At 59.6% G+C, this 26,774-nt stretch overlaps 2 protein-coding genes across 4 annotated transcripts; one reads left to right on the forward strand and one right to left on the reverse strand.

The window, feature by feature from the left end:
- Positions 1 to 1,636: 1,636 nt before the first annotated feature.
- FGF22 (fibroblast growth factor 22) lies at positions 1,637 to 6,830 on the reverse strand. 3 transcript variants are annotated; one of them, XM_069790646.1, is made up of 3 exons: positions 6,456 to 6,830; positions 2,558 to 2,657; positions 1,637 to 2,253 (listed from the first exon to the last, which is right to left on the reverse strand). In XM_069790646.1, exons 1-3 carry the CDS (start codon positions 6,721 to 6,723, stop codon positions 2,028 to 2,030), a joined length of 594 nt encoding a protein of 197 aa, XP_069646747.1. In that variant the 5' UTR covers positions 6,724 to 6,830; the 3' UTR covers positions 1,637 to 2,027. The 3 variants fall into 3 exon arrangements, with proteins under 3 accessions (XP_069646747.1, XP_069646749.1, XP_069646748.1); XM_069790648.1 differs by having other exon boundaries at positions 1,637 to 2,250; positions 2,554 to 2,657; XM_069790647.1 differs by having other exon boundaries at positions 2,554 to 2,657.
- Positions 6,831 to 7,368: 538 nt separating this feature from the next.
- Positions 7,369 to 26,139, forward strand: POLRMT (RNA polymerase mitochondrial). Its single transcript, XM_069790650.1, has 21 exons — positions 7,369 to 7,470; positions 8,202 to 8,297; positions 8,964 to 9,634; positions 9,978 to 10,108; positions 12,966 to 13,152; positions 13,584 to 13,733; positions 13,898 to 14,065; positions 14,413 to 14,583; positions 15,329 to 15,568; positions 15,819 to 16,598; positions 17,145 to 17,267; positions 19,254 to 19,376; positions 20,338 to 20,517; positions 21,304 to 21,390; positions 21,678 to 21,791; positions 22,492 to 22,541; positions 22,805 to 22,903; positions 23,234 to 23,306; positions 23,810 to 23,892; positions 24,467 to 24,537; positions 25,402 to 26,139. Exons 1-21 carry the CDS (start codon positions 7,413 to 7,415, stop codon positions 25,449 to 25,451), a joined length of 3,705 nt encoding a protein of 1,234 aa, XP_069646751.1. The 5' UTR covers positions 7,369 to 7,412; the 3' UTR covers positions 25,452 to 26,139.
- The last annotated feature ends 635 nt before the right edge of the window (positions 26,140 to 26,774 follow it).

Consider the following 26,774-nt stretch of genomic DNA (forward strand, 5'->3'; position numbering starts at 1 on the left):
CCTGGAATGTTTTTCCTCCTTGGCTTTGCCAGCGCAGCCAGGGCAGCCCAGCGGCGCCTTTCATCTCGGCGGGTGGATGCCTGCGGGACGAGGGTTTATCTCAGGACTGGTATATCAGGGTTAATAGCTCATCCTCCGCCAGAGGTTGAGCCAGAAGCTTCTGCCACCAGGATCCTAGGCTTAGGAGGTGGGTGGCAGCAGGAAGGTCCCCAGCTGAGCCTGCATGTGCCCATCAGCTGGGCTGGCACGGAGGGAAGGCTTTGCTGTTTAGTCACTGAAACGCAGCCCGGGAGACCTGGAAAAACCTTCCTTCTCCTGCCGCATTTTAGCTGCTGGCTGTGGCACGAGGTTCCCAGCTCCTCCAGAGCTTGGGGGGTGATTTCTCACATGTGAGCAGTGCTCGGGGTGGGTTTTGAGTGGGCGAAGCAAAGCCTGTGGTGGGTACGTGGCTGCTCCCGGCCAGTGCTGGTGCCCGTGCCCATGCCCACCGCAGCCACCACACAGTTAATGCGGTGGCTGTTCCCTCTCACAGACTTGTTTGGAGCTGGTTGGGTAAGAAATGGAACAAGTTTGGTGGTTTTCACTGGGGCCATCGCTCATGTCTGACGTGACAAAGTGACCAGGCTGCGATGCCTCGCTGCAGCGGGTGCGGAGGGCGGCGCAGGAACGTGCCCTGGCTGGGAGGCCGAGGCACGGGTGCTATTTCTGGCCGTGCTCCCCTCCAGGCAAGGGACTGGTCCTCCCAGCTGGTTCCTTCCTGGCTCCATCTCTGCTGGGGAGGATGGAGTGGAGCTGGGCTTGGGGGGGGCAGGACCAGCCTGGGGGCACTGGCTGCAGCCTGGGGAGGCTGGGGGATGGATGCCCCACTGTGCTTCAGGTCTTGATCCAGGGCAGGGATCAGGCACCAGCCATTTGAGTGGGCATCTGTGGCCCAAGTATTACCACTGGGGATGGGTCCCCAGAGCGGGTCTGGTTCTTTCTGCTCATGATGTCCTGGCTCAGGGTCTGCACATGAGTGGGGAACAGTGTCCCAGCTCCTCCCAGCCAGGGGCAGCCCCAGGGCTGCATCTACCCGAGGGTCCGGGCTGGCTCCTGCGGTGCTGCCCAGCTCCTCGTCCTGCAGAGCCCACTGCAATGCTGCAACGGGACACTCGGCTGGGCTGGGCTCTTGCTCTGTCTGGCACCAGGGACCCTCTCGAGCCCTCATCCCCCTCTGCCTTGTCCCTTTGGGACTCCAGGGCCACATCCCCTTGCACAGAGCCTGGCACCTCCCGGGGGATGCTCCCCCTCAGAGCAGCTGCGCTGCTCTGGCTGTGGGTCACGCGTGCGAGCGCTTTCCTGTGGTGCTAGCGCAGGGTCCAGGCTCTCCGCCGCCGGCAGCTGCTTTTTCCTGCTCCCTCCTTTGTGCCGCTGAACAGCTGTCGCTCTGTTTTCCTGTGGGTGAGGTTTTGGGCTGGATGCGTCTCTGCCTGCACACTCGGGTGAGGGTGTGGGTCAATGAGGAGCTGGACATGGCGGGGACCAGCTCCCCACCGGCAGCAGCAGGGACGATGCTGGTGGCTCCAGCCACGACCCTGGGAGAGCCAACCCCACCTGGCCCGAGCCAAGCCCACCATCAAAGCTCCAAGACTCACTCCCCTTTCCGTACCATGAACACAGCTTTAATTGCCACGAGTGCTTGGACACAAGACAAACATAGCCTGCCGGTACGTCCCAGCCCTGCAGCCTCCGTCCCAGCCCTAGTCCCTGCAGAGATGCCATTAGCAGAGCGATGGCCACCTGGTTCGGGCTACACAGGCAGGGGCATGACGTCGGCAGCACGTGGTGGCTGCGCTCCCCAGGCTGCACCAGGCCGGCTCTGCCTTGGCAGGATGGTGGGGAGAGCCATGTCCCTGCACGGCTGCAGGCTGTGTCTGGAGTATCTGCCTTCCACATCCATCCTGCGCCATACATTTAAAAATAAAACAATAAATAGCAAAAAAAATAGATATGTACATAAATAAAATAACCCTCTTCTCCATTTTTTCCTACAGGACGGTCCAGAGCCGCCCGCGGGGCTCAGCTGACGAGCATGGGGAGGAAGTGGGTAGAGAGGTGCTGCCGGCGCGTCTTGCCCCCTCGCTGCGGCCTGCCCTTGCTATTGAGCGAGAGGAACATGAGGCGGCCCCGGTGCCGCCAGCGCAGCGATGCGTAGGTGTTGTAGCCGTTCTCCTCGATGCGCTCCGTGAACTTGCAGTTGGGGCTGAACTCCTTCTGGCAGGAGAGGGAAGGGGGTGAGGGGCGGCTGCACTCGGCCGGGGCCCATCGTCACCCTGCTCCGGTGGGGTCGGAGCCCGAGAACGGGGCAGGGCAGGACCCCGGCTCCTCCCCGGTCCCTGGAGGGCAGAGGGGCTCTGTGGGTGCCGTCCCCTGCTGGGGAGCCGGTCAGGGCACGGGAAACCAGGAGCCCGCTCCTGGGCACCAGTCCCGGCAGCTTTGGGACCCCCCGTTCCAGCTCTGCCCTGTGCCTCTGACCCCGGTCCGGTCCCTCCCGGGAGGCAGCGTCCGACCTACCGACCCGTAGAGCCTCCCCTGCTTGTTCATGGCCAGGTAGAAGCCGGTGTGCACCGCCCGGATGGCCACGACGCCGACACGCACCGATCGGATCTCGACGATGCCTACGGGACAGGGAAGCGCGGCAGTGAGCCGGGGAGGGACGGGTGACCTCCCCAAGGGGTCCTGCCCTGACGACGGGTCTGTGGCCACAAAGTGCCGCCCCCACAGGGACAGCGCCGCTGACCCTCGCCCGGGGCCGAAGCAGCTGGAGGGACGGCGGGAACGAGGGCTGCTGCCTGACCCGGGAGCGGGAGGGGGAACCTCTGATCAGGGGAGGATTTGATCTTTACTCCTCTCCTCCCCAGGCCCCAGCTGCTTCCCAGAAGCCGGGCTGCGTGGGAGCGATGCCAAGCACAACGTCCATTTGCCCGGAACAAATCTCTGCCCATTGCTGACCGGGTTTATCCTCCCCTCACGGGCAGCTCTGCCTGTGCATCTGTCCCGAATGCACCTGCGGTGGTGCCCTGGCGACCCGAATTGCCTCTCGCAGCACTCGCCCCCCTGTGCACTTGGGGCACCGAGGCCGGCGTGGCCCTTGGAGGGGCAGAGTGTGCACGGGGGGGGTGGCAGTGACAGCGCACAGCTGCGTTAGGGTGGATGGAGGCACCTGGGCAGAGGGCTGCAGGGGCAGGAACACGGTATGGACGGTGCTGCCGACAGACATTGGTATCAATAGCCCAGCTGGCACAAGCACAGATGCACAGCTCTGTGCCGGGCACCATGGGCAGGAGGGATGCGGCAGCACTGCAGGACGTGGGGACGAGCCCAGGAGGCGGCTGCAGCCGGGCTGCGAAGCCACAGCGGGGCCCGGCCATGGCTGGGCTGACGTGCGTGTGCCCGGCCACCGAGCTCCCAGCACAGCCGCTAATGGGAAAGGCATGCGGTCGGACCAGCAGCTCTGACAGGGGAAACACCCAGAGCATCATCAGGGCCTCTGGATTCCTGCACTGCCTCGCACCTGCCAATGCCCAGCCAGCCCAGAGTGCCGAGGCCAGCCCTGCTGCCCACCGGGCACACACATGGTGCTGGGGGAAGGGGAGAAGGAATCTCCAGTGGGCAGAGATGCAGGCAGGACAGCGGGCAGGTTGTGAGCCACAGCGGGAGCTGCCCATGGGTGCCGCTGCCCGGGGCTGCCCTGGCCGGCTAGGGTAGGAGGATGTGCGGAGGCTTTGGCTGGTGGCAGCATGCATGGCGCGGGGGGCTGCAGCCCCTGGGCAGGGGCTTTCACCAGGCATCCACACCCCGGCTGAGCCGGCATTCCCTGGGCATCACCTGCCTGGGGGCACACGTGCCCTGGCCAGAAGCGGACAGAGTGGATATGGCACCAGGGCAGCGTGAGGGCTCCCAAGCATTCAGCTCCTTGGGGGCCATGTGTAAGAGGGGATTTTCAGCCCAACTGCCTCCGTGCTACTGCCAGCACCCAGCCCCGGCACCCAGGGCCCGGCCCAGTGAAGCCGTTGACAAGCGGCAGCCATGGGGAAGGGCTGAGCAAATGCCTGCGAATCCATCCCACTTGATCACCGTCTGGAGCTGCTGCTATTTATAACATAAAACTTCTGCTTTTCTAAAAATAACCCCCCCGTTGCTGTTCCCGGCGCCCCGGCCGGCTCTGCCCTGCTTTGGTCACAGGTGCCCGGCCAGTGCCTGGCTCTGCGGGGGGGGGATGGGTCCCTGCAGGCGTGGGGCAGCAGCCCAGGGCCGTGCAGCAGCCAGGAGGCAGCTCCCAGTGCTCCCAGTCTCACACCCTCTGCCCCAGCGGGGTCCCAGGGAGGCTGGGGCAGGTGCAGGGCTCGAGGCAGGGGAAGCCCTGGGACAGCCCCTGCCACCCCGCAGCCGCTGGCAGGGCTGGTCCGGCAGCTGCCGTGAAGGCTGAGGAGCAGAGCCCGAGCCCAGCCCAAGCGCAGGTTATCTGCTGCACCGATAACCAGAGCGAGCCCCGTGCGACAGCCTGGAGCCACTCCACCTGCCAGGCCCCACAGCTGAGGGAACGCGTGTTGGAGTGCTTGGCACTGGCAGCGTGCCCGGTCACGACTCCTGACAGCCTCCGACACCACAAGAGGGTTCCCTGGGCTGGGCTGGGCTCCTTTGTCCTGTGGCTGGATGGGTGACATCCTCCTGCGCTAGCCAGGAGACAGGACAGCCCCTGCTGCCACCAGGACATGGGCTGGGGGATGCTGCTCCCGTCCGCAGCATCCTTCCCATCCCAAGCCCCCGTGCCCTGCCAGGGCCCCCCAGGGATGCTCGGGCATTCCCCCTTCCCAAGGCCCCCAGCATCCCCGCCCTGTCCAGCCACTGTCCTGCCAGCCTGGTGCCCCCCTCCCACTCCCAGGGTGCGGGGACCCAGCACTTGAAATGGGCCGATACCACAGGTGCCGGGGCTGGGCTCGCAGCCCTGACCCTTCCTGCAGCCGTACTGTGGGTGCCGTGTCCCCTCAGGACTCACGGCACCATCACCTGGAGGGGGCCTGGGTGGGAGCAGGTGGCCACAGAGCCGAGGCAGGATCCTGGTGCCGGGAGCAGCCTCTCCGCTGGCGCGGGGACCCTGGTGCTGGCCTCCGCAGCTGCCTCTTCCCACTGCCGCACGCGGCTGCTCCCAAGGGCTGCAGGGTGGAGCAGACGCAGCCCCAGCCCCAGGGGAAGGCCTAATCCTGCCTCCTTGTTCCCAAGCTCCAGATCGCAGCACAGCCTGGGCAGCGACGACATCCCGCAGCGTTCGCCCTCTCTGTTTTCCCCCTCCCAGGATGCGCTGCCCGGTCCCATGAGCCCCCCGGGCCCCTCTGCAGGAGCAGCCCGTGGGGATGCTGCAAGGAGTCCCCCCCTCAGCATGCTGTGGTGGGGGCTGCCAGCTGTGCCCACCCGGGTCCCCGCGCAACGGGTGTCCCTGCAGTCCACACGTGCCCTCAGGCTGTGCTGAGCCCCGACCTGCTCTGCAGGTAGTGGATGCTCTGTGGTCCCCTCCGACGGGGCTGCTCCACTCTCCTGTGCCAGCCTCACCGATGCTCGGTTCTGAGACCAACATCATCCCGAAGCTTCCTCTGTCCCTCCATCCCTCCTCCTCCTCCTCCTCAGCCTTTATCCTCCCCAGCATGTTTAAAGGGAACGATCAGATCCCCTCCAGTGCTGAATGAAGATAACCCAAAACGCAGGGCAGGGGAGACAGCCCCCCTGTCTGCACTGGCAGGACAAAATGGGATGAGGGACCCCCCCCGGTCACCCCAGGCACTGGGCAGAGCTGGCAAAGTGACACCGGGTCCCTAGACAGAGCACGCTAGTGTCCGCACACCTCTCATCGCTTCCTCAGTGCGGTGGGCAAACAAACCCCGGGAAAGGGGCTCCCGGGGGCAAGGGCAGCAGGAACCGTTCGTGCTCGAGTCAGCTGCGTGCACTGGCCAGCCGTCTGCGGGACAGTGGGGACAGAGGGGACAGCGGGGGCAGCAGGGCAGCGGGGGCAGCAGGGCAGCAGGGGCAGCGGGGACAGCGGGGACAAGAGGGGACAGCAGGGACCTGCGGCTCCCGCACGGCCGGAGGAAAGGCTTTGGCAGAGATTTTTGCTGGGCGGGAGGAGCTGCGGGCGCTCCCCGGGCCGGGCACAGCGGGGTCCCAGGGGTCCCGCCGCCCTCCCGGGGCGCCTCCGTCCAGCCTTCGGCCCCCACCGCCCCCCGCCCTGCCCTCTGCCCCGTGCCCGGCCCCGGCAGCGCCCGCCTCCGCCGCAGCCCCGGCGGGATCGGGCTCTCGCCCCCCGTGGGTGGGAGGGCGGCGGGACACCGCGCGGCCGCGGGGAGCGGCTCCGGGCCCCGGCTCTCCACGGCCCCGGCCCCGGCCCCGGTCCCGGCCCCGGTCCCGGCCCCGGCCCCACTCACTGCCCGGCCGCTCCCTCCAGCGCGTCCCCTCCACGCCGCCGCCGCCGTCGATGCGGAGGAAGAAGCGTGTGGCGGAGAAGAGCCGCCGCCAGCGCACGTCGCCTTCCAGGTGGCCGTAGCTGCGGGGGGGCCGCCGGCCGCCCCAGGCGGCGCTGCCCGCCCCCGCCCCCGGTCCCGGTCCCGGTCCCGGTCCCGGTCCCGGCCCCGCCAGCACGGCGAGTGCCCCGGCGAGGCAGGCGGCGAGGGCGGCGGGGCCCCCGCGCCTCATGGCGGCGGGCGGCGGGCGGGCGGCGGGGCGCGGCGGGGCGGCGGGCGACGGGCCATGGCCGCGGCGGCGGCGGCGGCAACCGGCCCCGACGGCGCGGGCGGCCCGAGCGCGGGGCGAGCCGGCGGGAGGGGCGGGGCGGGGCGGGGCGGGGGCCGCGGCGGCCAATGGGCGGGGCGGGGCGGGGCCTCCCATTCATAAATCGGCGCCCCGACAGCTGCCCCAGATTCCCGGCCCTCGTCGTTGGCAGGGTGCCCGGTTGGGGAGGCCGCACGCTCCGGTCCCCACCGGCTCCCGCGTCGGGCGGGTGGTCAGGGGCACGGACCGGACCGGACCGGGCCCCTCGGGCAGGGTAGGGGGGGGGGGGAGGCTTGTGGGGGTGCGGGACTGCCATGGTCCCCGGGCCCGGGGGTGGTGTCCGTCTGCGGTCTGGCCCAAGGCGTCCCGGGCTCGGGAGGGGCGCGGGGCAGCGCCGTGCTCCCCACCGTGCTCGCCCGCTCCGCTCCCGTCCCGTCCTGTCCCGTGCCGTCGGGGCCGGCACGGCCGCCAGGCGGCGCGCAGGGCGCGCCCGCGCTGTACCATGGGAGTTGTAGTCCGGCGCGGCGAAACTACCGCTCCCGGCGTGCACCGCGCGGCGCCTGCGCCCTGGATGGGGGGAGCGCGGCGCGGCATGGCGGCGTAGCGCGGGGGGCATGTCGCTGCTGCGGCTGCGGGCGGCGCTGCTGGGCCCGGCCCGGCTGCGGGGCGCCGGTGAGGGACCGGGACCGGGACCAGGGAGGGGGCCGGAGCCGGAGCGGGGAGGGCCCTGCCTTTCAGCCGCCGGGCTGGAGTTGGGGCTGTGGGGTCCCGGAGGCCTGACGGCGATCGTGGGGAGGGAGCTGGGGCTGTGGGGTTCCTGTGGTCCCGAGTATCCCCCCCCCCCCCCCCCTTAGGACTGGAGCTGGGGACCGTGGGGGTTCCTGGTGTCCTGAACCCTTCGCTGGGACAGAGCTGGGGGCTAGGAGGGTCGTTTTGGGTCATGAGCCCCGCCCAGGGATAGAGATGGGGACTGTGGGTGTCCTGGGGCATTGGCATTCCGTGAGGGTAGAAATGGGGGTCTCTGGGGCCCTGTCCCTGCTGTGGGCTAGACTGTGCCTGCTCTGGGGGTTGCGGGGGTCCCGTCACCCCGTGCAACAGCGCTGGGGTTTGTGGCGTCCTTGCGGTCGTGTTCCCTCCACAAGATTAGAGCCAAGGGGTGCGGGGGGGTGTCCCTATCCCAGAGCTGCTGCCCCCTCCGCCCCCCCGCCCTCCTGTGGCACTGCTGCTGAGGCTGCTGGGACCTGCAAGCTGAGCTGAGAAACCCGCTCGATCCCTCACCTCTGTGCCCTCCCCGCTGCCCAGCTGGGGCCCAGCCGTGGCCTGGGGCAGGGCTGTGCGGCAGTGAGCAGCGTGAGGGGTGAAGCTTCCTCTCACCTTCCAGTCTTTGTGTCTGTCTGCTGCAGGGATCCCATGGAGTGTTCTCCGGAACTACTCCTCTGCCAGCGCCAAGGAGAAGGCGAGGAGAAATGCCATCTGCGAGAGGACGGAGCTGCTGGAAGGTGAGTCGGGGAGGGCTGGGAGAGCTGCAGGGGTTTCCCTTGTTTGGTGTCCTGGAGTTTTTCTAGGAGTCTTCCCATTCTATATAGCCATAAAGAAGTTATTTGGGACTGGAAATACCTGTAGACTGGGGAAGGATGTGGGGCTTCCCGTGGACTTGCTGGCCTCCCTGAGCAAGTTCTGTCCTGTCTTAATGACCTGGAGGCCCACCCTACCCACAGGGAGCGTTGAGTTGCTGTAAAACACAGGGTGGTCCTCAGGGACTGTAGAGGAGTCCCTCCAGGGCATGTGAGGGCCCTGCCAGCTGACCTGGAACATGGTCTGGCTTTGGGTTTTCTGCCCAGGTGAGCTGGGGGCGTGAGGTCCTTGGAGAGAGGCCCAGTGAAGTGACCAGGCAGCAGGTTAGACAAGCGTGAGCTGGTGCTTTTTCCACTGCAGTGACATTGTTGGGTTCCTTGGGATGACAGGGTGGATCCCAGAAAGACAGCGGTCAAAACAGCTGATTGCTGGGAGGAGGGCTGGCCAAGGAGGGAAGAAGTCCTTGTGCGGAACCTCTTTTCCTGAGTGTGTTCCCGGGCACTCCCAGAGGTGAGGCCCTGGGGTAGGATACAACCTTCTGCTGTGCCTTACATCCCTTCACCTCTCCCCGGCTGTGTGTTTCCTGGCAGTGCTGAAAGCTCGGGTGAAGCAGCTCCAAGCCAGTAATGTCCCAGAGATGACGGTCAACAAAGTGGATCTGGCCCCGCTGGGGAATGACAAGTACCAGGACCTGCTGGAGAAAGTGGTGGCTCCTGGCCCTGCAGAGGAGCAGCCCACTCCCAGGGGAAGGGGTGAGAGCCCGGCCAGGCCCGGAAACTGGGTTGAGAAGTTGAAGAAGGAGATGTACATTCGGCAGCTGAAGGTGGAGCGGAAATTATCCATTGCTGCCTCCCGGCTGGCTCTGGAGGGCCAGGCCAAGGCCAAACCCAAACGAAAGGATAAGGCGAAGGCCAAAGCTAAAGCCGAGAAGAGACTGAAGAGGCCAAAGGCTAAAGTAGCTGCTGCCGAGAGCCAGAGCCACGCTGGCTCCCGCAACGTCTATGCACACAGCAAGCCCATGGTGGTAGCAGTGAAGGAGGCTGCAAAGGCACAGAGGCCTCAGAGGGTGCTGAAGAACAAGGACAGCAGCCAGCACAAGGTCCTGCAGCAGACCATCCAGTCCAACCTTGAATGCTTCTTGTTCTTGCAGCAGCCAGAGGAGGCCGAGAGGTTCCTTCTCTTGTACCACAGGTCCCCTGTGAAGAGAAGGCTCTTGAATACCAATGCGTACAACATCGTGATGCGTATCTGGGCAAGAAAGGTACCAAGCTGTGGGCTGCTACCCTACTCTGGCTGTCAGGTTTTCTGGGTGGCCGAGGGGGAGAGGGGGGCTGGCTCAGGAGGAGGATCCTCATGCTTGTAGAAACAGTGGTCGCTGTTTTATCTGTGTTTGTCACATCTGCCTTCAGCAAGAGGGCTTGGCTTCTGCTGAGAGGGATGGAGCTGATATGAGGCCACTGATCCCTGTGAGGTGGCTTTGAGGGGGAGAAAGGGATGGGGCAGGATAGATGTGGCTAAAGCTGAACAGGAGCAGAGGGGTGTGAAGCTGTGATTTGGGGCTGCTCGTGTCTGTGTCCACAGCCCCCTTCCCTTCTCATCCGCAGGGCTGCTTGCAGCGCATCAACCGGCTGTTTTCCATGATGGAGTCCGTCGGCCTCCAGCCCAGCCTGGACTCCTATGCGGCAGTGCTGGAGTGTATGGGCCGGAACCAGTCGTGCACCAAAGCCATCCAGAGGTAATGCACTTCGCTGGCCACAGGGTGCCGCTGACCCCGGCCAGCATCTCCGCAGCCTGCTGATTTGCTGTGCTGGGAGAATTGGGAGCTCTCTCTGGGGAAGAGATGTGCTGGCCCGGGTTTGGGAAGACCTGTCGCTGCTGCGTGCACATCTAGATGCTCTGACCCACTTCTCGTGGTCAGATTTAGGGGCAGGCAGTGCTCCCACAGTGGTCCCTTCTTGCCACCCCCAGCTGCTAGGGAGTTTGTCCAAGATCTTGCAGGGAAAGGAGATGTAGGAGGTGAGAACAACCTTGCTTCTGGACAGAGCTGTGTCTGCTTCCCACAGAGCAGCTCCCTGGGCTGGGAGCAGCCTCTTGGTTCTGCACCTATCCTGGGCATCTCTCTCCCACTGGCCCCTCCATCACTGCCCAGCAGGAACGGCTCCTCCATTTGTTTTTATAACACCTCCATGGCGTTTGTCCTTCCTGGTAGGCTCAGCCAAACAGCTGTTTTTTACAGGGTGCCAGCTCTGGAGGAGTGTGGACAGGAGATTCAGGTGGATTTCATGGAGCATAATGGGCAGAATAAGTGTCAGACCCAAAGCGAGGAGCTGAAGAAGCCCTGTGAGATCCCGGCAGGCTGGGTCTAGGGCAGTGCTTGGGCTGGTAGCACAACCTGCTGCCTTGCCAGAGGATGGAGAGAGCTTTCTGGTGATATGTTAATGCTGCACAAACACCCTTGGGTGGTTCAGCGTTTTGTCACTGGCCTCCTGTGTCCCTTGGTGGGTTAACAAGTTCTAGATGCCTCTGAGTGAACGTCTTCCAGTCAGCTGATTCAGAAGTGACTGGCATTGACTTTCCTGCCTGGGTGTGTGGGTGTTGCATCAATACAGCAGTACAACTGTATGGCTGTCTATAGTCAGATGTTTATAGCACACCTGCACAGATTTGTCACCCCCAAGCCTTGCCAGGGCATGTGTGTGTTTCCCCACAACTGTTCCTGTTTGCTGGTGCTGTATGTGTGGGTACAAGCTCTCATTTCCCTTCTGCTCCTAAACGTGCTCTCCCAGTTGGACACAGCAGTGCTGAGCCTGTACTGGGAGCATGCGAGATGGAGGTTTTTTTTAGCTCTGCTCACAGACTGTGGGGTTGCTTTGGGGGCGTAAGGTGGGAGTTGCATGTTTTAACTGGGCTGCTGTGGGGTGGTTTTTGGGGAGCGTGGCTCTGCAGAGATATAGAGCTGTTCCTCGCTGAAGCTCCTGCCTGCTCCCTGATGTACCAAAATGCAGCTGGGGTGCACGCAGCAGCAGGATTCACAGTGTGTTGCCATTGTGGCTCAGGGCATTGTTTGTCACCTCGTGGGCTCTTGATGCTTTCCCAAAGCTGCGAGGGGCTCCCTCCTGCCTGTTTAGCTTTCTGTGGCTGATGGGGGCCTGGGCTGGGGCTTGGCTGGTGCTGCTGTCACCCGGGTCTGCTTGTCCTCCCTCCAGTGTCACCTGGTGCAGGCCAGGCCAGTTGGCAGGGGGGGCTCTGGGCTCCAGGCTCCACTGTGCCCCAGATCCTGGCTCCAACCCAGCAGAGCCAGGAGGATGGAGTCCCGCAGCATCCTCTGTGGGGCTGAGGAGTGGGAGATGGTGCTGTGTGCAGGGGATTCAGGTCTCTGGCAGTGATGGGAGCTGCAGGGAAGAGAGCTGCCTCCCAGGCACTGCGGCCACTCCTGCTGCTCAGGCTTTCTCCTGCAGCTGCCCCCAGGCTTGGTACATGAACTGCAGTCCCCTGCCCCTTTGCCCAAGCCGTGACCAGTCCCATGGGTTCCTTTCTGCTGGCTCGGGCTGGAGGTGAGAGCAGGGTTATTTGTGGGTGAAGGAACCTGCATCTTTTTGCTCAGTCTCACAGTGGCAGCGGAGCTCAGTCTCCCCACCCGGGTGTGAAGGTGAAAGTCGCCTGCTCAACAGAGGTGTGGGCTGGAGGGTGGATAATTGATCGCTGTAACCTGAGGCGGGTGACCTTGTCAGGACAGGCTGTGATCTGGAGGCAACTCCCACCCCAGCAGCTCCTGCAGCCCCAAGCTGGCTCCTGGCTGTATGCAGAGGGCAGGGGGAGCTCCCTTGTTCCTGCAGGACAGTGTCTTGCTGCCAGGCTGCCTGAGAGTCATGCTTTTGGTGGACTGAGGCATCTGCCTGCCTTCTGTGGGTTTCCCAGTTATGCCCATTTCTGCACCGTTATTCTGCCATCTGGAGCTGGGCAGACATCAGCTCTGTCAGGCACAAGTTGCTGCAAGGCTTTCAGCAGTTGCTGCATGGAGCATGCTTTGAGGAGCATGCAGGAGAAGGGAAGAGGCATCCCAGAGCAAGCGCATGGGGCACATCCCTCTCCCCAGGCCTGTCAGAGCCTTTCCAACAAGTGTGAGAGGTTGCACCCGCCTGCAGCTGCCCTGGCATGAAGGGTGGTGCAGAGGAAAGCTGCTGGGAACCACCTGGCATGGGGAAGCCCTACCAGTCCTCCTGGAATGGCCTGGAGCCATGTATGAGTCTCCTGCCCTGTGCTCAGAGCTAATTCTTGGTGGGTGCCAGCCTCCAAGACCTGCTTTGGGAGAGAGTTTTGCTGTTGTGGATGCCAGGAATTGGGGAGGGATGGCTCTTTGTCCTGTGGTGTGTCTCATGTGGGTCCAGGTGATGCTGTTGAGGGCACAAGTGAGGAAGGAAAAGCCTGATACAGTCAAGGCTCTTGGATCCTCAAAAGTGGGCACCCTCATCTGTCTCCTCCGTGCTTAGTCTTCTGTTTAAAAACTTTGTTCCGTGTCTCATTATGTGCTGATTTCTGTACAACTTAGTCCCCTGTGAAAGGTTAAGCCTGTCTTATCTACCCCTCTTCAGATGTATGCAGCAGCTGAAGAATGATGGCTTCCATGTGGATGAGCTCTTCCAAAAGTGCTTGTTTGAGGAAGATGAGAAGGAGAAGGTGCTGAGGGCCATCAGGATTGTCCAGCCCAACTACCAGCTGCCCCCTCCACCTAGCCCACAGACCTGCAAGTCTTCTCTGCTCCGGGACTTCTACTCCAAAGTAAGCTCCAGAGCTCAGGGATGTCTCTGCAGCTTGGGGAGGTGTTGGAGCCGGCCAAATTGTGTTCACAGGTGTCCTCAGGTCCAGCCCAGGACTGTAATATGGGAAGAACTCTTTAGCCCTATATCTGCTCAGTAGCCCATGCAAATAAATCAAATGAATAGCCTTACCAGCAGCCTTACAGAGGAACAGAGAAGTCGAGGGCTGGCAGGGGGGCTGGAGATGACCTTCATGCACTGGAGGAGGTGCTTGGGGGGATGCTTGACCATGATACAGGAACAGAGCAGCCTCTGGAGAGGCCTCTTACTCCAGACTCCTTGGGGTTTGCCAGCCAGAGACTCATACATATGCTTCTTGCAGGGAAGCTGGGAGAATGAGCATGTCTTCTCTTCCTCTGGCTTTTGGCACTTATTGCCTCACTCTTGTTGCAGGAGAAGATGGTGTCGTACCCCAAGCTGGATTTCTCTGTGCAAGAGTTGCAGGAGCGCTTTCAGCAGCAGCTGGAGATGGAGCTGAACAACACCATAACCATCGAGTCAGTGGAGTCAACCAAACCTCTGACCCCACAAGCCATTAAAGCGGTAAAGCTTGGAGTCTGGGGGCTGCATGTCTGGAGGGAAGGCGGGCAGTTCAACCCTCAGGACCAGTGGGAGAGAGGCAGGGATCGGGGGCCTAAAAAGGAGGGCAGCTCCCTGGTGACACAGTCTCACCACAGCATTACTGTCTTGCTTCCATTTCTGTGTAGCGCAAACTGCTGGCCACCCTTCGTTCCCGGTGGCATGACTCCATCCTCCAGGCCCTGCAGAAGTCAAAGCACAGCATGTCCAAGCTCAAGACGGTGTCGGGGTACAACATTCTCTACCCCTATCTGTGCCTGCTGCCGGATGAGGAGTATGTGGGCATCATGCTGCAGGTAGGACCCTGCCCTGCCTTTGCAGAGCTACAGGAACAGGGCCTCCCGGACGGCCATAGGGCTGCCACAAGGCACTGATGTCTCGCTTGGGCCAGCAGAATCAGAACATGAGCCTCAAAGTTGGCCCAGGTTGTTAGGTGCAGGCTCTGTCTGCTCCCTGTGCTGAGCAGCCAGAGAAGCCCCTTTTCTGTCCTGGCCATGTTTCCGTCCTCATCATCTGCTCAGCATCATGGGAATCGGCATCTTTTTATGCTCCCCGTACAGGAGCTTTAAGTTCCACTTTGTCTCTCTGCTCTGTCTTTCTGTTCCTCCCTCCTTAAGACGCACTTTGCCTTTTCCTTTCTCAGATCCTCAACACCCTCTCTCCACAAGGAGAATCCCTGGCTGTGTTGGCCAGGGAGCTGGGCTCGAAAGTCTACAACAGATACATCACCCAGAGAAAGCTGCGCAGCCGCCAGCTGGAGAAGGTGCAGGAGGTCTATGAGGACTACATCCACCTGCTGGCAAAGGACAGCCAGGTAGATATGCCTGGGAGAGGGGGGGTCGTGGGGCCTGAAGGTTACAGAGCAGCAGAGCTGCTGGAGATGGGGCAAGGCAGTTTGTCTGTCCACCTCCTCGCAAGCACAAGGTCTGGGTTCTGGAAACCTGCTGCTGCAGAGGCCACCAGAACCAGTAAGGCCCCTTGGCAAGCCCCCTGCCCCATGGCAACAGGCAGGTCAATTCTGGCATAGCCGTGGGTATTTCTCAGCTAGAAGGTTTTAAATTGGCAGAGTTGATCCTTTGGAGCCAGACATCCCATGCAGGAGAGCTCTGGGACTTGAGAGGGTGTGCTCTGCAGGGCAGGATGGGAGGGGAGGAAGGGGCCAAGGCCACCGAACTGGGCAGCTTGAGGGCTGGATGAGCAGGTTGTTCCCACAGCTGTGTGCACATGGCATGGTGGGGGAGGCAGATCGGCAGTCTGGGAAGGAGGGTCGGGATGGTGTGTGGACAGGGTGTCAGCACAGGGATGTGGTAAGAGGAAGGGCTTTGCAGCACTACTGTCCTGGCCTGCAGCAGAAGCAGTTTTTTACTGTGGGCTTACCCCAGCCACATCAGCAGTCCTTCCTGAAATACCCCTGTCAGGGAGGACCTCACAGAGACACAGAGACAGGAGGGTCCTTCTCAGAGCCATGTTCCAGGTACATAGATCCCCTCCAGCAAACCCCCTGGGAGCAGCATGGCTGGCCCCTCCAGCTGACCCAATTTTCTCCTTCCACCTCCCAGCCTGACGAGTATTTGCCACGGGAATATTGGGAGAAGTTGGTGGCAGAAGCAGGCTTTGGGCCTTCCCTAAACTTGAAGGACTGCAGCTGGCCATACATGCTCATCATGCGCCTGGGCATGCATATGCTGGAACTCCTGGTGCATGCTGTCAAGGTGCCCAGGAATGCCCTCAGTCCTCACCTGGAGCACAAGCTTATCCCCGTCCTCTACCACGTCTACTCCTTCCGCAGCAGCTGGCAGGTGAGCCTTGTCCTTGGGGCTCTGGGACTGTGCAGGTCACCTCTTCATTGGAACTGGGCCTTTGCAAGGCCCTTTTCCCCTCCCTGCTGCCTTTCCTGCTCAGGGACACTTTGAGGAGCGTCTGGTTCTGTGCAAACAGTGTCCTTACTTGGCATGACTGTTATGTAATGGCTGACTGACCACATGCTCTTCCAGACTCCAGCCCTAATCCTCTACTGCTGACCTTCACCTCTCTGATTCTCCTCTCCAGATTGGGCTGATAAAGCCCCATCCCATCTTCTCCCAGATTGTGTCAGATGCTGCAGAGACCTTGCTGACCTTTAACTCCTCTGCCATGCCTATGCTGTGCCCCCCGGTACCATGGACCTCCCCCCACTTTGGTGCCTTTGTTCTGAATGACACCAAGTTGATGCGCTTTGTGGATGGGGCCATCCAGCACCAGCTGCTCCTGGAGCAGTGTCCTCCGGTGAACCTTCACCCCGTGCTGGATGCCCTGAACCAGCTGGGCAACTGCGCCTGGAAGATCAACCAGCCAGTGCTGGATATCATCATCTCAATCTTCAATGACAAAGGCAATGAGAAGCTGGACATCCCACCGCCCATCTCTGAGGCCCCCAGGCCTCCTGCCACTCCCAGCAATTCCTCTACCATGAACAAGTCCCAGAAGCATGAGTTGTTGCTGTACAAGAAGAAGACAGCTGAAATGCACAGCTTGCGCATGGATGCACTCTATAAGCTCTCCATCGCCAACTATGTCAGGGACAAGGTGTTCTGGTTTCCTCACAACATGGACTTCCGAGGCAGGACTTACCCTTGCCCACCTTATTTCAACCACCTCGGTAATGATGTCACCCGGGCCATCCTGCTTTTCGCAGAGGGAAAGCCACTGGGGCCCAAGGGCCTTGACTGGCTGAAGATCCACCTCATTAACCTTACGGGGCTGAAGAAGAGAAATGCCTTGCAGGAGCGGCTGGAGTACGCCAATGAAATCATAGAGGAGATCCTGGACTCAGCTGACCACCCGCTCACGGTATGTGGTGAACAGCTGGCAGGGCTCTGCTCACTCTTGGGATGAAGTGGTGGGACCCTGAACCACAGGGGAATAGCGTGGGCTCCGGGAGCCTGCAGCTAGCCCGAGGCAAGTTGGGAGGTTCCCCTTCAATGACCGAACTGGAAAGCGGTGAAGTTCGCCTGTGTGGGCATCCAAGCAGGAATTGTTCAAACATGCTAAGGAAAAAAGGGATCAGTGCCATCTTTAATTTCAGAGGACACTTAACCATTCCTCTCATTTAGCATAGATTCTAGAAAGTAAAATAAAAAGGAAATCAGATCAATTTTGAAACAAAAACATTTTGAAGAATAACACTTTGAGAGGAAAAAGGGAAACAAAGCATTGCAGAGTTTCCTAAATAACACATTTCTATCTGAAAACACAATAAATATTAGGGAAGTGGAGGCATGGTGGGAGGAGGTGCCTTGCCCAGTATATCCCAGGAGAGCAGGGGCTCCTGCCTTTGCTTTGGGGTGCCATAAGAGCACTGCCTGCTCCTACCAGCATGTGCTTTCCTGTTCCCAGGGCAGGAAGTGGTGGATGAACACTGATGAGCCCTGGCAAGCCTTGGCATGCTGTATGGAAATCGCCAAAGCCTCGAGGTCCCCGGATCCAGCAGCCTACATCTCTCATTTCCCAGTTCACCAGGTAGGAGCCCAACAGATCCACGTGGCCCGTGTAGCTGAGCGGCAGGGAGGAAAACAGGCAGGGCAGAAGCATCCAGGTCTCCGACACTTCATTTACCACACCATGTGGCTAGGCTTTCTTAAGAATGGGAGTGCAGACTACAGGCATCTTGGCTTGAGAACTCCAGTAATTTGCTTCTGCATGCAGGCATTAATAAGCCAGTACAGTCAAGTGCTGCTTTGCTTCCTTTGGCTGGAGCAGAGCCTGTCTGGGAGAGCGCCGTCAGCTGCCTGCAGGGTAAGAGCTGGGCCAGTCTTACCTTCTCCAGCTGTGGGATCAGGACTGGAAGTCAGCCTGACCCCGGCTGGCTGGGATGTGGTGTGGTGCATGACAGCACGTGCCTGTCTCAAGTGCTCAGGACTCTGCTGAGGCTTTTGGGGCCTTTGCTCCGCTCCCATTCTGAGGCTGAAGCCAAGCAGCTCTGCAGGAGCAAAAGATGGCAGGTCTGGACCTCTGAAGAAGGGCAGGGGGACAGAGCTGATCTGTCCCCTGTGTTCAGTGATGTGGCTGTCACCATGTACCCTGTCCCTGCTTGGTCCCAAACATGCCCACACTCTGAATGGGACAAGTGCAGTTGCTCACATGCTGCTCAGCTCTCTGAAGGCATCTGTCCTTCCCGGCCAGAGAGATGAGGCAGGCAGCTGCTCCTGTTAGCTAGTGCTCAGCCCTTTCTCCCTGCTGTGTCCCAGCAGATCTGCAGCTCTCTCTGCAGCCGCTGCCCAGCCAGCTATCTGTCTGCACTGATAAATACCCTTGCTGCATAGGAGACAATGATTAATTGTTTTCCTGGTGAGAGGGGTTTGCTCATTTATCTCATTAGAAGATCAGATGGCCATAACGAAGTGGGGGGGAGAGGGGACAATAGGAGTGTATTCTGGTCTGGAATATGTATGAGACAGTCTAAACTGATATTCTTATGACAACAAAAGATCAAGAGAGCTGTTGGGGGTGCGTGGAGGTTGCCATTAATGAAATTCAAGCAAGGACATCTTCTGGAGGGCACCTGAGTCTCTTTCCACCTGAGTCATCAGTGTTTGGTCAATAGAGGCAGCTCTTCTGCCGTGGCAGGGCTGCCAGAGCGCTGTCAGTTTTCGGCTCTGCAACTTGCTGCACTGCAGGGTGTGGAGAAGAGGGGGAGAAGAGAGGTGTCTTGATCCTGCCGGCAGCTGCAGGCTCCCTTTGACCAGGCAGAGCCCAAGCACAGGGACGGTCCAAAGCAGCAGTGCATCTTCTGTGAGAAGCGTTTCCGCTGGTTCTGTTTGGGGAACAGCAGGACCTTCCCACACCATCATTCAGGTCCTGCCTGTCTCATCCAAGCTGATCTTGGTCCCAGGAGGGCTGTCAGGGCAGCTGCTGTGACAGATTGGTCAGTGTGCGTCTGTAACTGCAGCTTTGGGAAAGGCTGGGTCGGAGCTGGTTTCTGTCAGGAGGATGTTTTCATCAGCCACAGAGCAGAGGCAGCACAGCTAGCTGGAGCCTTGGAGTCAGCTGTGGCTTGCTGAGTGATCTTCAGCTTGGCCTGCCTCTTCCTGCCTCTGATCCTGCTCCTGGGTTTTCTGAGGTGGTTTTGACTGCCGGCTCTTGGGGCTTCTTTTAGCATCCTAAACAGATTTGTTGTTTTCCAAATTTTCTGGTTTTCAGTGTTTCCACAGAGCTCTGATGTCTTTGAAAATTTATGGAGGGGGCAGTGTGATGTGAGGCTTTCTTTTTTTAAACTTCATAGGCAGCAGTAGTTAGTGATGAGACCCAGATAGGAAAACTGTCCAGAAAGAAAATGGAAACCAGTGTGGCCCTGGCCACTGCTGGAATATCAGCTGCAAACCTATCTTAAGAGAGGGGGGAAAAATGGCAATAACCTTCTGAGCCAAGTGTATCTGTGGTGTTGAGTGGGGGCAGATGAGCAGGGCTCCATCCACACACTAACACCTTGTTTCCACCCACACACAGGACGGCTCTTGCAATGGTCTGCAGCACTACGCGGCTCTTGGCCGGGACCTTATTGGCGCCATCTCCGTCAATCTGATGCCTTGCGATGTCCCCCAGGATGTCTACAGTGCGGTGGCCCAGCAGGTAAGGCACAGCAGGGACACAGGGAGGTGTCCTCTTGGACCTACCTCCACCTCTTGCCACTGTGTTGCACAGGGTCGCTCCAGCTCCCAAGGAGAAAGGTCGAGATAAGACCGGTGTACAGAGGGCTGGGAAAGCATGAGCTGTTCGGAGGCAGAGAGTCTTTCCCTCCCCAAATGGGAACCACTGCAGCAGCTGCAGTGGAGATCTGTCCTGACAGAGGTAGCTATGTAAAATCCACTGGGATTTCTGCTGTCCTCACTTCTGAATGAAGTCTGGGAGAAGTAGGGTAGAGAGGTGGAAGAGAGCAGAGAGTGTTCCTCATCTCTTGGTCACAGCTGGCTGGCCTGCAGGTTATGGGATTTTCTTCATTTGAGCAGGGTAGGAGCGGGGGGAGGGGCAGATTCAGCCTTTGGCCCTGCTGCCAAGTCTTCGGTTTTCTTGGCAAAACATGATGTGAAATGAGCCTACTGTGAAGTGTGCTGAGATCTACCAGGCTCACTCAACTGGCATTGAACCCCTGGCTTTCCCTTCTAGGTCTCAGCATGTTTTGTCCAGGCAGCACCAGGCCAGAGGGTGGGAGGAGCACACAGAGGGCGCGTGGTTTGCTCAGTTATCATTGGGGATGGCAGAGGCAGGAGAACCTGAGTCCTGAGCCACAGTCCTAGTGCCATGTCCTTGTGCCCAGCTGCCAAGTGACACTGCTCTGCTGAGGCAGCAGTGGAAGGCTCTGCAGGCATGGTTATCCGTGAGATGCGGATGCCTCTTGATTCCTTCAGGAGATGATCTCTGTTAACCAGGCTGGTGAAGGTGCGCTGCAGGGTTTCTGATGGGAGTTCAGGCCAGGCAGTGCACAGCTGGGAGGGTCTCATGTGGCCCCCCTGACTCTCCCCCAGCCATGGAAGGGGCTTGGGCCAGCATTGCTCACAGTGAAGCTGACCTCCTGGGGTGCTCTCCTCCTCAGGTTGAGGAGTTTCGGAAGAAGGATGCTGAACAGGGGGTGAAGATTGCCCAGGTGCTGCAAGGCTTCATCAGCCGCAAGGTGGTGAAGCAGACGGTGATGACAGTGGTGTACGGTGTCACACGCTACGGCGGGCGGCTGCAGATGGAGAAGCGTCTCAAGGAGATTGATGAGTTCCCTGAGGTAGCGTGCCTGCCCCAGCCTCCCCCAGCAGTGTTTTCCTCAGCTCTCAGTCCCTCCTGGGAGAAGTACTTGCACTGCACTTCCTGTGGGTTTCCTTCCTGCCTTGCTCTCTCCTTAACCCCCCAAATCTCAGCTAGCAGAGGGATGTGCAGGACTGAGCCCCCCATGCCTGTGCCAGGCTTGTCCAGCCTGCAGGAGAGCTGTCCGCCAGCACTTGTGGGTGGGAAGGGATTCTTCGGGTGGGGCTCTCCTCCTCCTTCCTGGACCCAGTTTGGTGGCATGACAGCCTCAGCTGGTGTTTCAGATGCAAAACAAGGCTTGTGGCTGTGCTCTTCCCTCTGGAAGTGACCCTTGTCTCTAGCAGAGTTCTTGGAGGCTTGTTCCTCCTGACGCCTGTTTCTTGTTCTGTGACCCCACTGTAAGACAGTTCTTGCTGAGTGGATGATTTGCCACAGCAGGTTGGTGTGGGGAGTGTTTCTGCTGTGTGTTATGTTCCTGGGGCAGATGAGGCAGCGAGAGCCTCCTGTTCGTCCAGGGACATTGCACGGAGATCAGCCTGTTCTTGGACAAGGAGCCATCTGAAGTGCTGATCTCAGCCTCTCTCCATCACAACTCACAGCCAGCTGTCTGCAACAGTGCAAGACTTAACACAGTCTGTGATGGAGGCAATTTTGAGGCCAGGGAGCAGGGAGATGGTCTTCTAGCTTACCCTAGGTCCCATCACTTTGCTCCATATCTTTTGCTGCCCCTTTGCCTGACCTCTTGCTCTGCCTCTGGTCTGTGCAGGAATACTTGTGGGAAGCATCTCACTACCTCGTAAAGCAGGTGTTCAATGGCATCAAGGAGATGTTCTCAGCGACTCGAGATATCCAGGTAAGGTGTCTGTTGCCTTTTATCTCTCTCTGCCTTTTCTTCTTGCTGGCCCACCCATACATAGACATGGGGAGAAATGATTCTTCTGGGTCCTGACCCAGAGAAGATCCTCCTGTCCCAGCCCAGAGGTGTGGGAGTGTGCCTGGTGCAGGGCCAAACTCCCCTTAAGTGCTGGACTGTCACAGTCAGCGGCAGGAGTCAGGGTTGCCTGTGCTGGGAGGGGATGGGGTCTCCCAGCTGCCCATACTAACTCCAGCCACTTTCTTCCCTGCTTCCCTCTGCTAAAGAACTGGCTGACAGAGAGCGCCAAGCTCATTGCCCAGTCAGGACAGACGGTGGAGTGGGTCACACCGCTGGGTCTCCCCATCGTGCAGCCCTACTATCGATCCAAGTCCACTGTGGTAAGTATCTGGTGTGCAGGACTCATCTACCCTTCCCTCCACCATGGTGGGAAGCAGGGGAAGGACAACCAGGCTTTGAGGCAGCAAGCTAAAAGCCTGGCAGGTTGGCATCACCTGCGGGTGAGCCCGCAGAGCAGGTAGGATTTGTGCATACAGACACATCCTCCAGCCTCGTTGCTCCCTGCAGAGACTGGAGCGTGTGGGTGGGCTGGTGAGGAAGCTCTGCTGCTCCCATCCCACACAGGCAGCTGGGGCACAGGCCCATTCCCTGCACCGAGGAGCCTTCCTCAGGGCTCGAGTGATTCAGTCTCGCTGCTCTCGCCTCCTACGTGCTGCTGCACTGACTCACATCTCCCCAGCCTGTCTCGTCCTCACAGCCACTCACCTCCAGGAGCCCTTCTCTTAGCCCTTGCAGGGGTGAATCAGCATGTCACTGGGAAGGGTTGAAGGATGCCTGCCAGCATCCTTGGGAGGGGAAGCAGGCAAGGTGTCACTGAGAAGCCGCAGCTGCCATGGTGACTGGGATGCCCTGGAAAGGTCCCTGCCCAGGCTCCTTGTTGCAGCCGGGGACATTTCCTGCAGAGCAGAGTAGCTCTTGGTCAGTGCAGTCCCCTCTCCAGAATTACAAGCCAGTGCTGAGCGCCTTGTGCTGGCTGGGCAGTGCAGGGTGACAGCTGATCCCCTTTCTCTCTCCCTGCAGCTGAATTGCAGCATGCAGAACTTGAGTGTGAAAAGCTCCAACAGCAACCAGTAAGTATGAAACCATGGTCTTTACTGAGCCCCTGCTGTCTCCAGCCTGTGCTTTGGGGACAAAGCCTTCCCATCAGTGGAACCTGCCAATGAGTGCTAAAGCTCCTGGTATTTCCCTGAGCTGCAGAAAGCCACCTGGAGGAGCCCTTCCAGGGCTGCCCCCATTAACCCCAGGTCTCAGCTGGCATTGGCTCTATGCTGGCTTTCTCATCTTTGGCCCTGGAAGTGCCCCAGCTCCTCCTGTCTCCCACTCTGTGCTGCAGGAAGCCTGATACAGTGAAGCAGAAGAATGCCTTCCCACCCAACTTCATCCACTCCCTGGACTCCACACACATGATGCTCACAGCTCTGCACTGCCTCAGGTAAGGAGCGGGCAGCCAGGGCTCTTCCCTGGCTCCGGGACTCAGTCTCTGCTGGGAAAGTGTCATCAGGGCAAAGCATGCAATGTGGGAAAGAGGTTTCCCTGGTGCGTGGGTGTTGGGGCTTCTGGCAGAGAAGGGATGGAGAGGAGGCAGCAGGGCAGGGACAAGGGAGATCATGGGGTTAGCCACGTCTCTCTGAAGATCTGCAGGGAGTCCCCTTCCTTGCATGGTCCCTGCTTATGTCCTAGCAAGAGGGTCAACATGGGGTAGGGAATGTCGCAGAGAGGGGGCTCTCGGCACTCTCTCATGGCACCTTCTGCTGCCTCCCAGGCAGGGTATGACCTTCGTCTCAGTCCACGATTGCTACTGGACTCACGCGCTCACCGTGGACATTATGAACCAGGTAAAAATGTCCTCCTGGGTCCCGTGCGAGCAGGGATCTTGCTGATCTGTCCTCTGGGCACTTGCCAGCCCTTGCCTCCCCTGGGCTTTGCTCCACAGGCTGATTTATTCACCTAGGCAAGGTGAACCTGGGGTGCTTGCTGGTGGTTGCAGCTGATTTCCTGGTGCCATAGCCCCATCTCCTTCCACCCTTCACAGAGTGTGTCTCTGAGAATCTGTGCCTGTAAAGCAGCACTAAACACAGTGCCTAGCAGAGTCGGTGCCCCTGGGCTCTTTCCCCTGGAGTGCTGCAAGGGCTGTTGTACAGTGGATTGATAAATGGAGCCTCTGCTTCCCCCCTTCCCAAGCTGATTCCCTTCACCCTTTTCTGGCAGCCCCCCCTTCCCACTCTTGCCTGCTGCTTTTCCTCTCCCTCACTCTGACCTGTCTTGGTTGAGAAAGCACTGAGGGGAAGGAGGGGAAAACACCTGTTAACCTGCAACTCACCATTGCTCCCTGGATCAGATCTGTCGGCAGCAATTTGTGGCTCTGCACAGCGAGAAGATCCTGCAGGATCTGTCCAACTTCCTGCTGGAGAAGTACTGCAGGTATTCCTCACCTGTTGGCAAACCCCCACCACGGTCCTTCCTACCCGCACTGATTCCCTCTCCCAGGGGTGGTTGTGCCCAGATGCTCACAGGTTGTGTCATCTGCCTGGGGGTTGCTCTGGAGGGAAGTTCTGCTTCCTTCTTGACTGACGCCCAAATTGCCTTAGATCTCAGTGTGAAAAACAAGGTGTCTGCATCCTTTTGCTACTGAAGTAGGATTTGGTGCTTGAATTGTTCGGTGGGCCTGGGGTAGGTCGTAATGTCTGTGCCTTGGGCTCCTCACAGTCAGGAGCAGTGAAGACACGCGTTGGGTTGGCCCAGTGAGTGGCCCTCAGTTACCACTGCAGAGCCAGACAGCACAGACCAACCCAATCCTGGGCAGGGTCTGTAGATGCCTCAGCACCTGCCTAGGGCTGCTGTGGGTAAGGGCTGAGCTCCTGCTCCTGCTGCAGGGTGTGCAATGTGTTTTGGAAGAGCTGAATCCTGTTGTCAGGGGCTTGCACTGGGGAGCAGAGGAGGGTGCACCTTCTCCCAGAGCTCCCATGCTGATTTGCTTTCCTTCTTGTTCATCCAGGTCCGGCAGAGAGACTAGAGCCCCCTGGCAGAAGAAACTGATGGAGCAGCTGTCAAATGTCCCCAAGACAGGTAGGAGCACAGGACAGGAACTGCAAAGCTAAGGAGCAGTTTGGAGACAAGGGGAGTGAGATGGGGAGTGGCCCCCAAAATCACCAAGCTCATGTGGTGTCTGAAGTTGGACATAGTGAGGGTCTGGCCAGCTGTGCTAAAGCTATCCCCTAAGATCAGGTTTTCCTGCCTGTGCTGGACTGTAGACCCATGGGGCAGTGCCTTAAGACATTCCCCTGCAAGCAGTCCCTGCCTTCCCCAGAGCTGAGCCCCTGGGATTTTCCCCAGGTTGACCCAGCTCATCCCGTCTCCAATCTTGTTGTTCCTCTCCCATCTGTTTCCAACCACGAGGCATTTGCCTGGAGATGGGAGTGAGGCACTCAGCATGGTAATTGCCAGGATCTAGATGATATACATGCAATGGGATTAAGGCAATTAGTTTAACTCCTCCTAATCTCTCGGCCCTGCCTCTGCCAGACCATCTGGCTAACCTTTGTTCTGCCTTTGCAAAGCTGAACAGGCCAGTGCTCTGCTGCTGCTGAGCAGCTGCTGTGGTCAGCCCCAGAGGCAGCACAATCCAGTGGTAGGGATGGTTCATACCCTGAGGCTGTGTGCTCCTCTCTTCCTCCCCTGCCTTGCTGCTGTTATGCTCTTCTGTCTTACTCTTCCTGCCACTGTCCCAGATAAATTTGGAGGGACATCAGTTCCTGGAGGAGCTCTAAGATCCCTGCTGTCTTGACCCATCGTGCATCATGGCCTGAGCTGAAGTAGTTTTCTGCAGGAACCTGAAGCAGGGCTTGGGGCAGCTTCTTTCCCAGTTGTCCCATCTCCACCCTGCCCTGACCCTGCTCTCCTCTGACCTCTCCTCTCCCTCACTTCCCCCAGGCAAATTCAACCTGAAGAAGGTGATGGATTCCACCTATTTCTTCAGCTGAGCCCTAGCAGCCAGCAGGGCCCCTGACTACCTCTGGACTGCCAGCTGCCTCAGAGGCTGTGGCAGGCACTGGCCCACGAAGCTCCTCTGTCCTGCGTCTCATGGGGAAAGTGGGTATGGCTACCAGCCCAGCAAAAGATACCTGCCCAACATAGATGCTGGGGCAAACTGCAACCATGCAAGGAGCACAGGAGCAGCCACAAGGGGCCGGTGGGGGACAGGGTGTCCGCACTGTTTGCTGTTACTGTCTGCGTCCCAGGCAAGGGGGGACGTCTGCATCTCTCTGGTGTGGAGTCAAAGGGGCAATGGTACTGTACACTGTGCCCGCCTCTGCTGTGAGCTCCAGAGCTTGCCTGGCTAGCACCTGTCCTGGGGTGCCATCCCTCTCTGCCAGTGGAGTCAGACCTCCTGGAGTGTTAGGCCCCTGCCTGGAGGGGCTGGCAGCGGGCCGTGGCTCCAGCAGGAGCCTCCTGCCCACTCTTGGCTGTGGGGTGGGTGCTGCTCTCCATGCCCTGCTCTGGCTGCTGGGTACTAGCACCACTCTCCTGTAGTGCAGCCTCTGTGGCTCTTGACTTTCATTTCCAGGGATTGGTTTCACTTCTGCTCACTGGGTCTCAGGCAGGGAAAACCACTAACATGGGGGTGAAGGTGTATGATACTGTAAATAAAATGGTTTTTTTGAAATACTAGATGGGAACTCTGTCCTTCTTGGCACCTTTGCCTGAAGTTTGCAGGGTACTTGGGCTCTTGCTTCATCTTCCTGGGGCTGCTTGGGAGGTGGGACTGATGCCTCCCCAGACTGCGGCTGTTTTGCTGACTGGTTGGGCTTCAGTTATTCACAGAGGTGTCACACTCTGGAAATGCTTTTGTAGCAGAAACAGAGACAAAACTTCCATGCAGCACAGACCGGCTGCTGCAGTGAGAGCAGGGTTCTCGCAGGGGCTAACTGCAGCTACCCAGCTCTTGCATTTCTAGCCAGGAGCCTCCTGTCTCACCAAGACTGTGGTCTTCCAACCCTCCTCTCCTCAGGGCTGCATGTTTGTGTGCTGCTCCTGCAGCAGCTGATGTCTGGTGATCTTGCAGCTGGAGCTGTGTTTGGCCCAGCTCTTGGCTGAGCCTTGTACCCACTGGCTCCAGGTTGCAGCCTGCTCCCAGTTCCTTTCTTGCTGATGCTGGAGCAGGGACATGGCACTGCCAGCAAGGGAAAAGGTTCTGGGAGGAGGCTTTTCACCTCATCATTTTTCTGGCAGGGAAGCAGCTCTTCAAAGGACAAAGCTGCCTCCTGCAGCCCAGCCTGGGGCTGTGCCCAGTGGCAGGGCTCCCA

Source organism: Haliaeetus albicilla, chromosome 8 (genome assembly GCF_947461875.1).
Source record: "Haliaeetus albicilla chromosome 8, bHalAlb1.1, whole genome shotgun sequence".
Lineage (NCBI taxonomy): Eukaryota > Metazoa > Chordata > Aves > Accipitriformes > Accipitridae > Haliaeetus > Haliaeetus albicilla.